Genomic DNA, 15,951 nt, shown 5'->3' with positions numbered 1-15,951 from the left:
CTGGTGGGGAAAGCAACCATTAAAGCTGTTCACAAGGTGCCGGCCTGGTTCCCCAGCACGGACCATGCACGGACGTCGCCCTCCAGTGCGCACATCCCGCGGGTCCGCGGCTGGGCCACGCTGGCCAGCAGGCCGGGGGCGGGCAGACAGACATGCGCCGGAGCCAGAGCCCCGCCAGCTGCAGCCTGTGCTCACACCTGCCCGGCATGAGCATGGGCCCGAATCATGCCGCATCAGAAGATCCGGAACCCCAGCTCAGCCCAGTGGAAAACAGCGCAAGTGGCCAGGCTGGGGCGAGGCAGCCGTGGGACCGTCCACTGCAGGCCTATGAGCAGCCCCCAGTGTCAGAGACAAACAGGAAAACAGAACATCTCAGCAGCAAAAAGGCAAGATCTCAAGAACCTCCCGCCCCGCATGGAAATTCTAGATCTGAACACACCAGCCGCAACACGACACACGCGCAGGGCAGGCCCAATGGCACGACGGCTGTGAGAGAAGAGAATCGTGCAGGGCGGCAGACAGCCGCGCCGGGACAGACAGAGGGTGCGCGCGAGCAGGGATGGGAACACATGTCCCAGACGCCTGTCACCAGAACACCGCAGGGGCAGTACGAAGGCCCCAGTGCCAAGAAAGAATTTAAAAACAAAATGATTTCAGAGAGCGAGCGCACGCAGGCACGTGCGCATGAGTGCGAGAATCTTCACGGTGAATCAGTCACTCCCCCGCAAGAGCAGAGCCCGAGGTGGGGCTTGATCTCATGACCCCCAGACCATGACCTGGGCCCAAACCATGAGATAGAAGCTCAAATGACTGAGCCCCCTCGAGAAAAGACTTAGGTAATAGCTGAAAACTTCCCAGACTTTGCAAAACGTGTGAAAATGCAAACACAAAAAAGCGAGCAGACTCCCAGCAGCTAGAGGGCCGAGCAGTGGTCGCCGCTGACAGAGAAGCCCGCAGGGCAGCGCGACCCCACGTCCTCCCACTAGGACGGGGCAAGGGCCGGGGAGCTTGCAGGCAATACCTGGCTGCAAAAGCAAGTGGCGTGACTCTACACTTTTCTGGGGAAAGGTTTTATTTTTAAGTCATCTCTACTACGGCAGGGCTCCAACTCGTGAGCCTGAGATCAAGTGTCAGGTGCTCCCCCGACTCAGCCAGCCATGCGCCCTGGTGGCTGTGTGAACTCAAAGCACTGTGAGGTCAGCAACACTGGTCCTGGGGAAGGACCTGCAACCCATGGACGGCCAGGGCGTGCTGGGGGACCGCAGGGACCGCTGGGCCGGCCAGCGCTGAGCCAAGACACAGGATGGGGAGGGCGGAGCAGAACCGGGGGGGGGGGGGCAGACGGGGAAGAAGGCAGGAGACCCGAGCACGGTCTACGTGGCTGCCGTGGACAGCGCGTGCGAGCCCTCCTTCCAATAAGACAGACACACGTCGACACTGATCACAAGACAGCAAAAGGGGTTTTCTCTCTGACATCGAACAGAGCCCCGGGTGGCAGAGTAAATCCCGTGAGATGAAGACAGGCGTCTGTGGGTCAGGACGCCATGCCTCTCCATCGATGCACCGGCCGGCACACACAGAGCAAGTCCTGACGGCACGAGGCAAGAGAAGCCTGCGCCACTCACTCCGGCATCCACGGAGCCGGCGACACTGCCTGCAGGGGGCCTGGACCCGACGGGGTGGTGCACTTGGCGGGCACAGCACTCACCACCTCCACGCACCCATGGAATGCCACCCACCACAAACGACCACGCCCGCAGCCAGAACACAAACCTCAACACTTCCCAAGGCCCCAAACAGAAGCCGTGCGCCCTCCAACCAGAGCGGCCCCAGACTAGCAGTAGAAAACCACCCAAACACACCATGCTTCTCTGTAACCGCTGGGTTACAGGTGTGGGAACAGACATCAGAAAATGTTGGGAACTGTACCGAAATATGAAAATGGAACACATAAAGATTTGCGGGGATCAGCTGAAGAGCTGCTTCGAGGGAAAGATACAGGATCAAATCCTAATGAGAGAAGGAAAGTCTTTGCTTCTGCCTAAACCAATGTACGAGAGCAAAATACACCAAAAGTGGGCAGGAAGAAAAAGAACAGAACTCCACAAAATTTACTTAATGCTTAAAATACAGCAAAGTTTCTAAAAAAGATAGTTTTGTTTTACTTGAAAGTAGGTTCCACACCCAGCATGGAGCCCACGGTGGGGCTAGAACGTCCGACAGCAAGATTGAGACCCGAGCTGAGATCAAGAGACAAACTCTGAAATGACAGCCACCCAGGCACCCCGGAAAGGTCATTAAAAACAAAACAAAACAAAAAAACAACAGAACTGATAAGCCTCTCCCCCAGAATGGCCAAAAAAAGTGAGAAAGCACACACTGCCAAGGTCAGGAACGAGGAAGGCACCGCCCTGGACCCCTCGGACACAAAGGAGAGAACCGCCAGAGACTCCTTCCACGTCGGCCGGCAGCTCAGGTGAAGGACACCGCCCCCCCCCCCAGGGCTCACCTGAGAGGGAGCAGGTAAGTGGAGGCCCGGCACCAGTCGGAGCCCGAGAACCGCAGACAGAAGCCTGGTGCAGCCCCCGCCCAGCCGACTTTCCCGCTGAATCCCAGGGAAGGCTCCAGAAGCACGAGACCTCCGCACGGCCTCTCCCAAGACAGACGCAGGAGAGGGCGCCCCCCTCCCAGCTCCCACGAGGAGACGGGACAGAGCCCTGAACGCGGGCTCCTGGGCCCCCGGCAACACGCCCGGGCTCACCTTCTTCACCAGGAGGCAGACGTGGTGGCCCTGGATGGAGCGGCTGTACATGGAGGCGCAGGAGTCGACTCTCTCCACCACTGCAACAGGGGGGCGGGTGAGGCCGGAGCCGGCCTACCGGGAGCAGAGGCGCCGCCACCCCAGCCTCAGAAGCCACGTCCCAGCTCTTACCAGAAAAATGGTGATGAAAACAGATTTTTGCCAGAAGATTCTGGAAGGACATACTAATGCCATTGACTTTGATTGAGCTCATGCTCAGGTCCCCAGACTCCAACAACTTGGCAAAGGCATCACTGTGGGAAGGACACAAGACAGAGGCCGATGACAGGCAGGCTGCCCAGCCCCCTCCGGTGGTCCCTCCCTTTGTGGGGAGCGGCGCACCTGTAGCAGGCGTCGTGACCACGTGTGGAAGTGGGGAGGGGCGCACCTGTAGCGGGTGACGGGACACAGGTGGGGGTCGGGGAGGGGCGCACCTGTAGCAGGGCGTCGTGACCAAGTACGAGGTGCAGCTGAAATGCAGCTGGAAGTCCAGCTTCTCGTGGGTCGAGCCCTCGTCGTTCTGCGGGAGCGGGCGCACAGAATGAGCGGGGCGCGGGGCACCATCCCATGGGCTCCCGACGCCGCCTCGAGCCCTGCTACCTTGGCGATGAAGGACAAGGTCCCCTTGAGCTTCTGGGCCGTGACGATGCTCCGGATGGTGAACACAAACTGGGCCTCGTTGGAGACGCCTGGGGAGGGGAAGGTACCGGCCTGAGAACGGCGTGGGGCGGCGTCCGGCTGCCGTCCCGCACCCTGGCAGGTGGCAGGGACGTGACCCCACCCTGGTCAGAAAACTGGGCGCAGCCCCTGAGAGACAGCAGGTGACGAGGGTGGGGAGTCCCCAGGACGGAGCAGAGGAGTCGTGCCAGCAGGAGCCCCCGGCCTCCCCCCAGGCCCAGTGTCCTGCCGGCGGCCCGCACACCTGGGGGCAACTGGAAAGGCACGGGGACCCCGTCGTGGACGGAGGAGCCCTCGGGCCGGGCCAGTTTGGTGTTGAGCGAGTCCAGCACGCTGAGCTCCATGTTCTTCAGGAAGCTGTTGCTCTGATTCTCCAGGACGACGGACACAGTGACCTGGCTGTCCTTCTGCAGGCTTCCCTGGATGTCGTATGTCTGCGGGGCAAGGTCGGGGTCAGCCTGTGCCCCCCAGGCCCGCTACCGAGCCTGCACGAGGGGCCCGAGGAGGGCCAGCCACACTTGCTGGGCAAACGCAGATCACCTCCGAGAAGCAAAACTCCCCAAATCCCCAAACAAGAAACAGGCTCTGGCACAGCTGCGGTTCAAGCCGCTCTCCCGCATCCTCTGCCAGCCTCTGCCCATCACGCTGGCCCTCGGGCCCACCCACCGAAAGTACCCCGTGCACCGCCCCCACTGGAAAGGCTCCCGGGCAGGAGGCTCTAGAAGCAGGAGCCCTGGGACAGAGGCACTCGCGGCCCCCACTACCCCCAAGACCCCACTGCCGCCTCCACGCACCCGGAGAAAGGACCCCAGTCTGCTCCAGCCCCGTGCTCTGAGTTACCCACACTGCTCACCATCTTGATGTAGGAATTTTCAGCCAAGAGGCAGTAGCTGGACACGGGCTAGAAACAAAACAAAACACAGCTTTGGCCAGACAGAACTTGCAGGTGGCAGACGCCCACAGAATGGAGCCTGTCCTGCCCTGTGCCAAGGGCTCCGGATGGGAAACACTGGGACCGTGACAATGGGGCGGGGGCAAGGAGACCCCCAGCCCCGGGGCCTGGCCAACATGTGCCCGCACCTCAGGGACTCCTGCCACACGACAGCACTGCCTCTCTGACGCCAAAGCCCCCGGGGCTCACCCACCCGTGCCCACCAAGGCCCCGCTGCCCGCGGCTCCTAGCCTCGGCCCAGCTGCGGGGTGCCCCGGGCCCATGGGAGGCGAGCGCAGTACCCCTCACCGGGAGAGGGTCCTCATCGAGAGCGCCGTTCTCCACGGGCTCTGCCGCCCCGTCGCTGGCAGGTTTCTTCTTCTTGGGTTTCTTCTTGTCTTTTGATCTCTCCTCCTTCTCCTTCTTGTGCTTCTTCTTCTTATGCTTAGAAGGTTTCTGGAACAAAACACGATCAGGGTCAACTCCCAGACTTCTCTGGCCACTGGCGCCCACAGCGAGGAACGGCCCAGGCCGCGGGGGCTCAGGAGGCTGCAGACCCAGCCGACGGAGTGACCAGCCCGCGGCACAGCAGACAGAGTGGCAAGCCCCAGGCCCATGGGATGGAGGTGAGGACCTGAAAGCCCACCGCTCAGCGGGACAGTCACTGGCCACAGGCACAACCCATAGGGAGACCAGTAAAAACCCAGATGCCAGCTCCCCACTGCACCCGAGCTGAAGAGAACACACGTCCACGAAGAAACTTGCCCGCCCACATTCACAGGAGACGAACCGCAACAACCGAAAGGTAGAAACTTCAGTGGGAGAGTGAAGACACAAATCATGTCCACCACACGCACAAGTGTCCCTCGGCCGTGGACAGGAGCCAGGCGCCCTGACACACTGCCCCAGGGAGGGACCCTGAGCCCACAATGCTCTGGGAGGGAACCAGACACAGTCCACACGTGACACATCCAGACCAGGCTCCTCCATGGACGGGAATGGAGCTCGTGGGGCCGGGGAGGATGGGGGGTGATGGCTTATGGGGGCGGGGTTGCTTTTGGGTAACAAAACATTCTGGAACTAGAGAGAATGGCACAACCTTGTGGACGCACTGAATGCCACTGAACCACACACCTTAAAGAATCAACCTCTATCGCATATGAGTGACAGCAAAACTGTCGTGACAACCGAAGCCCAGAGCGTACCGACCGGAACCCGCCCTGGCCCCAGCAGCCCCCACCGCCCCACGGGATTCGGCAACCGGCCCGAGTCTGCAGCGCGGCCGTGCAGCCCGCTCCCTGACAGCCGGCACGGGCACCGCTCCCACCTTCTCGGGGTCGCGCTCGTCGTCGTCCTCCGCCTCGTCCGCCGGCTCCTCTCTCCTGGCCTCCTCACCCTCTTCCTGAGCGGCAGCGATGACGGCATTTGCTCCGGGCTCTTCCTACGGGGAGCCGGGTGGGGGGACTCAGGCGGGCGGCCGGGCCCGGGCGTCCTCCACCCCCACACCCCAACCCTGCCTCCCTGGTCAGCAGCAAGGCGTGTGGCCAGCGGGCAGTGAGCGCGGCTGGCGGAGGTCCGAAGCCGGCTGCAGGTCCCGTGAGCAGCCTAAGCCTGGCCCCCCGGCCCCATCCTTAAGAGGAAGCAACAGCTCGAGGCCACGTCCGGCACAGGAGCCCAGGCCGTGCTGAGGGCCGTTCCTCCGGCCACTGACTGGGCCAGACCACAGGCATGGGACCTGGCCGGTCTGTGCAAGGGCGCCCCAACATCCCACACCCCTGAACGCCTCGGAGAGGGAAACTGACTGAGGCTGGTGAACGCTCGTGCCCCCCGCCAACCCGGGGAGGACCGTGTGGGGCTCTTACTGGGGCCGGGGGCACAGCAGACAGCGGCGTGGTGGACAGCCAGAAGTCCAAGTCCTCGCCCTAAAACCACAAAAGAGGCTTTGGGCTTAAACAGCAGGACAGGCTACAGACGGCACCGGGGGGCGGGGGGAGTTCCCACCCCCAACCAGACGGCGGCCTCAGCTCTGGGACCCACGCGCGCGGCGAGCCAACCGCAACATCAGGGCCGGAGGCCGGGGCACTCCTAGCTCACTGTCCACTGGAACAGCAGCCTCCGATGTCCCAACAGCAGCACGAGAGAAAGCGGCCCGGCCCACAGGTCCGCGCTGCTTTACGAGCCCCAGCCCTCCCCCGGCGCCCACACAGGCGGGCGGACGGACGGGACGGCCAGCGCGGGGCTCCGCGGCCACGTACCGGTTTCTCCTCCTTCCCTTCCTTCTCCCGCTCCTTCTCCCTGGGCTGCTTCTCCTTCTCCCTGAGCTTCTTCTCCTTTTTCTTGGGCTTCTTGGGCTTCTTTTCCGTGACGGGGACGTGCTCCTTCTCAGGAGACTTAGAGGTGTCTGCGTTTCTGTGTTTCTGGACGGGCAGCTTCTCGCTGTCAGCTAGGGGCCTGGGCAGGCGGGTCACGGAGTGAGGGGACAGGGACACAGAGAACACCGACGGCCCGGGGGCAGTCCTGGCCCCGCCGCGCTTACCTGTCCAGGTCGATGTCCAGGGCCCTATAGGGGTCGTTGGGGTCTTTGTCGTCCTCGTCACTAGGCAGAGCGTTCTGAGGGAGAGACGAACGCTGTGTCTGAGCCCAACAGGTCCGTGGAACCCTTCAACCCCTTCTCAGAAAGGGACAACCTGGGCGCCTGGGTGGCTTAGCTGGTTAAGCGACTACCTTCGGCTCAGGTCATGACCCTGGAGTACCAGGATCGAGGCCCACGTCAGGATTCCCGCTGGGCCGGGAGTCTGCCTCTCTCCCTGCCCCTGCCCCCCTTATGTTCTCTCTCTCTCTCTCTCTCTCAGAAAATAAAATCGTAACCAGGCCCACGCCGGAGAGGAGAGCGCATCTGGGGCAGGACCCGCGGCTGGGATGTGGGCTCCCACTCACAGCTCAAGAGCCCTCTCCGGGCTCTGCGGGCAGAGAAAGCCCGTGACGAGGGAGCCTGCTTTCTGCCACAGGCGCGAGGGTGGGGGCGCCCCACGGGGCTGACCTCAGGCATCTCCTCAGTGACGATGTCCACCTGCTGTGCCGGGGCGACGTCCTCGTCGCTCTCCGAGAGCAGCGAGCCGCGGCGCCGCGCCCGGCCCTTCCGCTCCTTGTCCTTCTTCTTCTTCTTCTTCCTGTCCTTCTCCAGCCTCTGGCGCTGCCTCCGCTCCTCCTCCAGCTTCACGTACTGGTCCGACGCGGGCATCCCTGCGGGTGCGCACAGAACCCGGCGCTCAGCCGCCGCCCTGCCATCGGCTGGATCGCCTCCGGCCCCGAGCGCCGCGTGTGGGCAAGGGGGCCCCCAGGGGCTCAGTGGGGAGAGCCCACCGTGGTCTGTGTGAGAGGGAGGCGAGCCGGGCTTTCTGAATGCCAACGGGCAGGCCAGCGCAGTGGGGGCGGGTGGGGGGTTGGGGCCTAGGGAAGGAATGAGGGGCACCCTGGGCCCTGGGCCTCTGACCCCCGTTAACCCTCTCAGCCGGGACCTACCGCAGCCGAGGTGGCAGCACAGGTCCAGCCGAAAGCGTGCGTGACAGGAGGCATGGCCAGGCCTGATGCCACCTGGGAACTGGACCCGGCTGCCACCCCCTTGCCAACAGGGGCTCCCTGGGTGCCAGGGCCCATGCTGATACTTGCCTGGCACCTTCAGGGGCACCGACAGGTCTATCTGCACCACTGGAATGTGCTCCACGCCTGGCAGGTCCTGGTACCGCTGGAGAAGCACCGAGGTGTCACCACGCATAACAGATGACAGAAAGGGACGTGTGTGCAGCAGCTACGGCCCAGCACAGAACGCGTGGATGGCCTGGGACGTGTGGGATCCCACTGGGGGCCCTCACATGCCAAGGGGCGTCTGGGGGGGGGGACAGCGTGGCTCCCTACAGACTGCGGGACTGGTCTGTCACCGAGAATAAGTCCCCTCAGGGGGAAGCTTCCGCCCGCCTTTCCTGGCTGTGTCCCCGCTTCAGCTGAGAGGAGCGATGCAAACCCGAGCCCAGTGAGCACTTGGTGGCCCCCACGGCAGCCAGAGTCAGAGAGCCGGACGCCACGCGAGCCGGCGAGGGCGTGCGTGGCAGGTGGGGGCCGTCTGCAGGCCCTGAGAAGGCTGAGCAGAGTCACGGGGTGACCCGGCAATCCCAAAGAGGGAACCGAGCGCGCGTATGCAGCCCTGCCGCCCAGGGGAGCCCAGCGTGGGGAGGACATGGGTCAAGCTCTGGCACGGTGTGTGGCCTTCACTTGACATCGTGGGCAGGACCTGCCCGGCAGCGGGGCCACGTGGGCGACCGGGACAGTGAGGCGCTGCCCCACAGCTGGAACTGGATGTCCTCCCCAGGGTGGATGGGGCCCTGGGGGCTGTGGGGGACAACAGTCTCCAGAGGACGACCTGGAACCAGTCATACCTTCTGGGGGGATGGGGAACTCTTGATGTAGAACGGGTTGTTGGCCTGTTCCTGCTTCCGGGCTTCTCGACGCTGCAGGGACAGGATTCAAGTGCACGTCCATGAACGCACGTGGGACACACACCCTCCCTGCTAGACCACAGAACTTCACCGTCAGCCCTCAGCCAACAGGAAGACCACGGCGGGCGCAGGACTGAGGTCAGGAATGACTCCAGGACGTGGGGGCGACCATCTCCGGTTTCAAGGACAGGAACTCAGAGAGGCTGGGTGAGCCACAGGAGGCCTCTCAGCTCCAAAGAGCCGAGCTGGCAGGTCACATCGTCTGAAGGCTCGGCCTGTGCATGGGTGGGGGGAAGGGCTCTGGGGGGCACCGCTCATCCAGAAACAGGGGAGCCAGACACAGCGGGCCGGGGGGAGGGGAGGACACGGCGCGTCTGCTCTGCTGCAGGCTGACGGTGCGCGCTGAAGTCCCGCAGCCCGGCGGCGCAGAGCAGCAGCCCCGGACACCCGGGCAGGCCCCCTCGGCACGCCCTGCGCTCCAGAGAAGCCACTTCGTGTTTCAACAAAACCCAACCCAGACTCCAGAGGGTACTCGGTGCTCCCTGGAGAAGCACAGCCCCAAAGCCGGAACTGCTAGGCCCGCGCACAGCACCCGTGGGCTCTGGGCAAGGCCATCAGCCCCGGAGGCCCCGGGGGGGAAGACGCCCTGCCTCTGTACAGCTGGGGCTCACCCGGGCCAGCTCCTCCTCGTCAGCCTCGGGCTGCCGCTGCTTGACGTGGCGCTGCTCCTCCTCGTGGAAGATGGCCTTGGGCTTCTCGTCCTCGGACTCGCTGTCCGAGGGCGGCTCGTTGATCCAAGCATCCAGGTCCAGGCTAGAAGATATGGTGAGGTCACAGGGCAGCTCCGGCCCGTGTGCCCAGTGCTGGATGCTCACGGGTCACGCACAAAGCGGGAGCACCCCCGTCCTCTCGGAGACGATGACATGAAGGCTCAGCTGCTACTCGGGACCACAGCCACCCGGGACAGACACGCCGGGGAACGCCCCCCCGCACTTCTGCTCTCACTGTCCTGTCCGCCATCCTGGCCCATGTCCTCTGGCCCGCTGCGCAGCTCACCCTTCAGGAACTGGAACTTTCTTCTGTGCCTTGGGGGCCACCGGATTCAGCTCCCCTGCAAAAAGAGCGCTCACTTCTTCCGCCACCGGCACGTCCTTGGCCTGAAGCTTCTGGATGTGCTTGACCAGCTGCAAGATGCAGGAAGCCTGAGGGGACCACAGGGAAGTCACAAGGGGGTCACAGAGGCCTGGCTCCGAGGCCACCAGGCTCCACAGCTCACTGTTCACACCACGTGGATGCCCATCCCAAGGCGGGCGAGCGGGACGCGCTCTGCCCGAACTGCACGGAGAACATCCGGAGGCTCCCAGAAGCCAGGGGCTCCCCGGCAGGAACATCGGGCAAGGAAGAAACCAGCCCACGGCTAAGACATGGAGTCACAAGCAGAGGGAGCAAGGTCATCTGCGAGAACCACTCGGACAGGTCGGGGTGCCCCCGATGAGCCACAGCACCTGCCTCCGGGAGGCACACAGGCACCTCCGTGCTGCCGTCCTCTGCGGGCTCTGACTCAGGACTCTGTCCGAGTGTGGCTCCCAATGTGACGCTTGGTGGGGACCATGACCACCAGCTGAGCTGATGGCGTGTAGCTGCCCTCAACTGTGGAGCAACGGGGCCCACCGAGTGACCGCTGACACCCACGCGCAGTTAGCAGACGGAGAGCCTGTGCTGCCCCCGGAGCACCAGCAGTGGCCTGGCCGCGGGGCCCACAGCGCCAGCTCAAACGCCCGCCTGGCCCGCTGTCACGCCGCATGTGCCAACCAGCTCTCCCCACGAAAGAACCCAGGTCCTCACCTGCCCAGAAACCCGCTGTCCACTGGACGCTTCCCTGGAAGGCTGGTGACGGGCCCCCGCTCGTTTGCTGTCTCGTCCCCCCACCCCGCCCCACCTGCGGGCCAGCATCCAGAGCCTCCCCTACCACGGGGGCCCGGACGTGCCCATGTGCCCCGCTAGGGTGGAGCCCTGGAAAACCAGAATTCTCCAAGTTGCCCTCGGAGAAAGGCAAAGCTGGCCACTGCCCGGGACAGAGGCTCTTCCAGACCTGGGAGCCCCCGAGTGACACTGACCCGCTCCTGGACCTCCAGGTCCGCGCTCTGCACGAACTGTGGCAGCCGCTCCACCATGAGCTGGGTGACGTCCTGGGCTGCCTCCGGCTCCGCGGCCTGCTCCTTCTGCTGCAGGATGGCTGCGTACAGCTTCACCACATTCTGCACGTACACAGCCTGGATGTGGCCGGGCAGGGTGGTGACCTTGGGCCGCAGCATGGCCTCGAGGGTCTGCTGGGGCTCCTGCAGGTGCCTGTGGACAGGGAGGGCCTGATGAGCACGCTGGTCCGGTGCAGATGTCGCCCCACGACAGGGCTCCCACGTGCGCGCTCCCCCAGCCGCGGGAGAAGAGAAAGGACTCTTAAGAATGAACAGACGGTCACAGACGGGCCGCAGAGAAAAACAGGCGGAAGACGAGCAAAAAGCACAGCAAGGGGGCGCCTGGGTGACTCAGTGGATTAGGCCGCTGCCTTCAGCTCAGGTCGTGGTCTCGGGGTCCTGGGATCGAGCCCCACATCTGCCTCAACATCCATGCTGAGTGGAGAGCCTACTTCCCCCCCCTCTCTCTCTGCCTGTCTCTCTGCCTGCTTGTGATCGCTCTTTATTTATGTGACAGAGAGAGCAATCACAAGCAGGCAAAGAGACAGGCAGAGAGAGATGAGGAAGCAGACTCCCCGCCAAGCAGAGCCTGATGCCGAGCTTGATCCCAGGACCCTCAGATCATGACCTGAGCCGAGGACAGAGGCTTTAACCCACTGAGTCACCCAGGAACCCCTAAATAAAATCTTAAACAAAAACAAAAACAAAAACCACAGCGACAGCACCATCTGGGGGCGGAGGGTCTGTGACCACACGCGGCCCGGCTTCTCGCTTGCTCTCAGGGTGGCATGTGCACATGGAAAGGAACTCTTTCGGCAGAGGAAAACCCCGGGAAGGAGACTGGGGCAGCTGCCGGGGGCCCGGGGACACAGGGACACGGGCGTGCCGCCCCCCCCCCCTCCGGGCCGCACTCACTCGGAGAACTCGCCGCAGATCCAGGCGGCAGCGTACAGCACCTCGCAGATGCCGTTGCGCTGGGTGCTGCTGGCCACCAGGTGTGCGCGGTCGAGCAGCGCGGACATCTGCGACACCGCGAACTTGCGGATGGCCTTCACGCGGATAGCCACGTCCAGCATCTGTGCCGCGATGAGGTGGCCGTGGCGGGTGCCCTCAAGCCGGGTCAGCTCCACCAGGACGCTGATGTACCTGCAGGAGGGAGCCCTTGAGGCGCGCCCCTCGCGCGGGCACCCGCCCCTCCGGGCTGTGGGGCACGAACCACTGGAAGTTGGTGATGTGCTGGTAGTTGCACTGGCTGCAGATGTCGATGATCTTCGTCAGCAGCTCGTCCCGGTACGTCGTGCCCTCAGCCTTGTCCACGTGGCTCATCAGCTTCTTGACGATCTCCACCAGGTTCTTCTTGGACACCTAGTGGGGGAGAGCAGGTGAGAGTGGGGCGGGCAGGTGTGGGCAGGACGGGGCGGGGCAGGGCACACACCATTCCATAGAGGAGGTCGAGAGCCCGCAGACGGATGGACTCGTCCTTGTCGTCCAGACACTGCAGGACGAGGTCCTTGTGGGCCTGCACGGACTTGGGGTGTGTTCTCAGGATCTTGGACATGGCCAGCAGCCCCAGGTACTTCACTGCGGAGATGGCGAGAGGCAGTTAACCTGGACGCGCCCTCACGGGCTCCGGGGCCTGCACAGAAAGAGCGAGGCCAGGTCTGCAGCCCGAGCCCGACCACCTAGATACGGTCAGGAGCAGGCACGCGGGCCCCCAGAGGTCCTAAGCAGCACGCTGGGTGCTGGGAGAGAAGCCCTCGTGACCTCACACGTGCAACCCATACACACAATCCCCCTGAGCTGCGATGGAGGCCTGCAGGCCACGGGCCACGTCCGACATGAAGCCCCGACCCCGCAGAGCTGAGGAAAGCCCCTGCTGGCCTTTCGGTGCTCCAGACAAGGCTGCACACACGGCCGCACAGCGGAGCGCGAACATCTGGTTTCTCACGAGGCCGAGAACCCGGCGCTGCAGCGGTTTCGGGCGCAGACCGCAGGGCGCGCGGGGTGAGGAGGGACTCACGGTTCTGGTCAGAGTCTTCTATCAGGATCCTCAATTTCTGAACGCAAAGCTGCAAAGGAGAAGGCAACACGGTCATGCCTCCTGAGACCACAGTGAAGTCGGTGACCCCAGGCGTGCCACACAGCCCGATCCAGCCCAGAGGCCCGGGGACAGGGAGGGACGGAGGACACCGGGCCCCACTCGGGGCAGGCCCCTGCCTGCAGGCACCCACAGGGTCACGTCTGGGGAGCGTCCACTGACGCACACGCCAACACGCCAGCGCCTTCTGGGGGCACTAACAATTGTGTCCCGACCCCCCACCCCTCCGCCAGCTGTCAACAACTGCACAGATACAGGCAGGCCAGGACCCAGTGAATGACGACTGGCTGCACGGCCGGCCAGCCAGCACATCCCCACCCCTCGCCCCCTCCCCAGGCTGCCCCCGACGGCCGCACACCGCTCTGTCTGCACCCAGGGACATACCTGGATGCTGGCGCTGTGGTTGGGCATGCCAGAGGACAGCGAGATGAGCACTGGAACAGAAACCCTCACTTCAGGAACTCGCCAGGCCCCACCCACATGCAGAGGCCCACTGACACGCATCCACCGCAAGCACTGGGACCCCACACACCGACACCAGCATGCCGGGAGCCATGGGTCTGCTGCTCTCCTGTAAAGGCTGGCTCATGAGACAGCATCTGGCTGCTGGTCTCTATGGCCAGGAGCACAGACCACATCCTCACGGCGGGCACCCCCATCCAGGGCAGGTCCACAGAGCCCGGGCCAACCCCACCTGCCTGGCTCTGAGAACTAACCACCTGAGACCCACCGACCCTACCACATGCCAGGCATGCTCCGTCAACCTATGCCCCCAAGCCCCGTGCCCGACACCAAGGACAGCTCTGACCCTGCCACACCCCGTTTCCCCCACCGACCACTGTAGACACAGACTTGGCTCTCCAGTCCTGCATTTGCTGCCTCTGGGCACTAGCTGGTCCTGAACGGCACCCTCCCTCTCTGCCAGTGTCATGGGGGCTCAGGGCCCACACGGCTCTAATCAGAGTGTGAACCCTGGACCAGCTTCCTGGGAACGGCTGGATTTCAGGCTGCCCACAGGGCCTTGAGGAAGGACCGGAAGCTGGCTTCCCAGCAGCTTCGAGCACACAGGCAGGCCGTGAGGAGGTAACCCGTGGCCCGCGACTCTAGCTCCAATGAACAACATGGGAAGGGGCTCAGGTTGCTGAACGTGCGGAAACACATCAGCCAGCGCTCTGTGTGGCCCTGGCTGAGACGGACTGAAACAGACAGAGCTCAAAGGAGAGTCAGACCAGGAGTGCTTTCCGGTCCTGCATCACGAACCCTTTTAGCAGCAGGTCCCTGTGTTTAGCACTGCACAGGGGACAGCACCACGCCTGAGACTTGCTCTGAACTCCTCATGGAAGGGGCGCCTGGGCGGCTTAGTGGGTTGAGCCTCTGCCTTCAGCTCAGGTCATGATCTCAGGGTCCTGGGATCGAGCCCCGCATCGGGCTCTCTGCTCAGCAGGGAGCCTCCTTCCTCCCTCTCTCTGCCTGCCCCTCTGCCTATTTATAATCTGTTAAATAAACAAATAAAAACCTGAAACAAACAAACACACACAAAAAACTCCACCTTTCCCTAAAGGGAGAAAGTGTTGCTGGCAAATGTGCCGCAAGCTGTCCCCGCCTCTCAAGAGGCTCCAGAGGGGCTGGCAGCAACACGTGGCCAAGGAGCCTGGGCTACTCCCTGCACCATGGGGTCCACCTTGGCGCCCAGGGCGGGAGTGGGGAGGGCTTTCCACGCGCCGCGGCGGCTGAGCCTCACCTGCGATGACCGTGTTCACGCACTCGTAGAGAAGGGACATAGCAGACGTGCTGCGGGAGAAGAGCAGAGGCGTGAGGACCAGGCCGCCCGAGAGACACAGGGAAAGCGCCTGTCTGCTCCCTGGTCCCGGAGTCCGAAGCAGGCCTACGGCAGGAGCTGGCTGCCCCACACACTGCTGTCACCCAGGTCGGTGGCATTCCCCGAGGGACGCAGGTCTCCCTAACTGCTCGTGGGGCCTCTGACACTTCCGGCCACTGAGCGCGTTCCTGGAACCTGTCCACTGTGGGATGCCCGCGAAGGAGAACTGATCCCCCTCAACGCCTCTCCCAGCCGGGACCTCACCACCCGGATCCCCCGTGGGGGGACGCAGGGGACACTGAGGTGTGCCCGCACACAGGCGAGCAGAGCACAGAAGGCCATGGCTGCGGCGCCACCAGGGGTGTCTGGGGATGTGGCAGGCACGGCCTAGAGCCACCACCACGGGCGGGCACCAGGTAGGTCTAATCCATTCTGATCTTCTCATGCTTGACACTCGGGATCCCAAGTTCCCAAAAGCCAAGAGTGCGGCTGCCATGCGTCCAGAGCACAGGTCGTCAGCCTGTCTGCAGCCGCGATCGCCAGACTGACGGCCTCCTGTTAATCCCCTCTGGAAATCCCCTCTGGAAACCGTGGCGCTGGACCACACACTCAGGGACGGCGGGTGTCTAAAACTGAAGAGGTCCACAGCCCAAGCACCTGCTCTGCCCAATTATCTTCCCGTCTGATGTGCTCCTGAGCCTGGAGACGGAGGCCAGGGCCGCCTGCAGAGCATACGGCTCCAGGTCTGATGTGGCCTCGAGGCCCCAGTTCTTCCACGCTGCCCGTGGCTGTCTCTCCAGGGGACCTGGGGAGCAGGATCTCCTATGCCACCTGCCCCTTAGCCCCACAACTCGCGCACAGGCCCTGAGTGGTGTGGGGGCTCCGGCAACATTCCAGAACTGGCCAGGGACACAGCTGTCCAGAGCTCTTCCAGCAG

General features: G+C 63.6%; 1 protein-coding gene across 4 annotated transcripts in view; it reads right to left on the bottom strand.

Moving 5' to 3' along the window:
• The window catches only part of AP3D1 (adaptor related protein complex 3 subunit delta 1), a 36,165-nt gene that overhangs the window by 1,357 nt on the left and 18,857 nt on the right, over positions 1-15,951 (bottom strand). The window contains exons 9-31 of one of the 4 annotated variants that reach the window (XM_045087318.1): positions 14,937-14,986; positions 13,580-13,629; positions 13,118-13,166; positions 12,533-12,678; positions 12,314-12,462; positions 12,013-12,243; positions 11,020-11,251; positions 9,959-10,104; positions 9,574-9,715; positions 8,843-8,914; positions 8,079-8,154; positions 7,450-7,652; positions 6,946-7,019; positions 6,665-6,860; positions 6,272-6,331; positions 5,737-5,850; positions 4,719-4,865; positions 4,323-4,379; positions 3,723-3,912; positions 3,401-3,489; positions 3,235-3,320; positions 2,933-3,054; positions 2,762-2,841 (exon numbers count right to left, since the gene is read on the bottom strand). In XM_045087318.1, coding sequence (XP_044943253.1) covers positions 2,762-2,841; positions 2,933-3,054; positions 3,235-3,320; positions 3,401-3,489; positions 3,723-3,912; positions 4,323-4,379; positions 4,719-4,865; positions 5,737-5,850; positions 6,272-6,331; positions 6,665-6,860; positions 6,946-7,019; positions 7,450-7,652; positions 8,079-8,154; positions 8,843-8,914; positions 9,574-9,715; positions 9,959-10,104; positions 11,020-11,251; positions 12,013-12,243; positions 12,314-12,462; positions 12,533-12,678; positions 13,118-13,166; positions 13,580-13,629; positions 14,937-14,986 — 2,761 coding nt within the window. Of the gene's footprint in view, positions 1-2,761; positions 2,842-2,932; positions 3,055-3,234; positions 3,321-3,400; positions 3,490-3,722; positions 3,913-4,322; positions 4,380-4,711; positions 4,866-5,736; positions 5,851-6,271; positions 6,332-6,664; positions 6,861-6,945; positions 7,020-7,449; positions 7,653-8,078; positions 8,155-8,842; positions 8,915-9,573; positions 9,716-9,958; positions 10,105-11,019; positions 11,252-12,012; positions 12,244-12,313; positions 12,463-12,532; positions 12,679-13,117; positions 13,167-13,579; positions 13,630-14,936; positions 14,987-15,951 lie in introns of those variants that run through there. The other 3 variants (XM_045087312.1, XM_045087324.1, XM_045087328.1) reach the window with 3 other exon arrangements.

Source organism: Mustela putorius, unplaced genomic scaffold (assembly GCF_011764305.1).
Source record: "Mustela putorius furo isolate JIRA1106 unplaced genomic scaffold, ASM1176430v1.1 tig00000095_pilon_pilon_pilon, whole genome shotgun sequence".
Classification (NCBI taxonomy): Eukaryota; Metazoa; Chordata; class Mammalia; order Carnivora; family Mustelidae; genus Mustela; species Mustela putorius.
The sequence above is the reverse complement of the archived record's forward strand: the minus strand, read 5'-3'. Positions and strand labels throughout refer to the sequence as shown.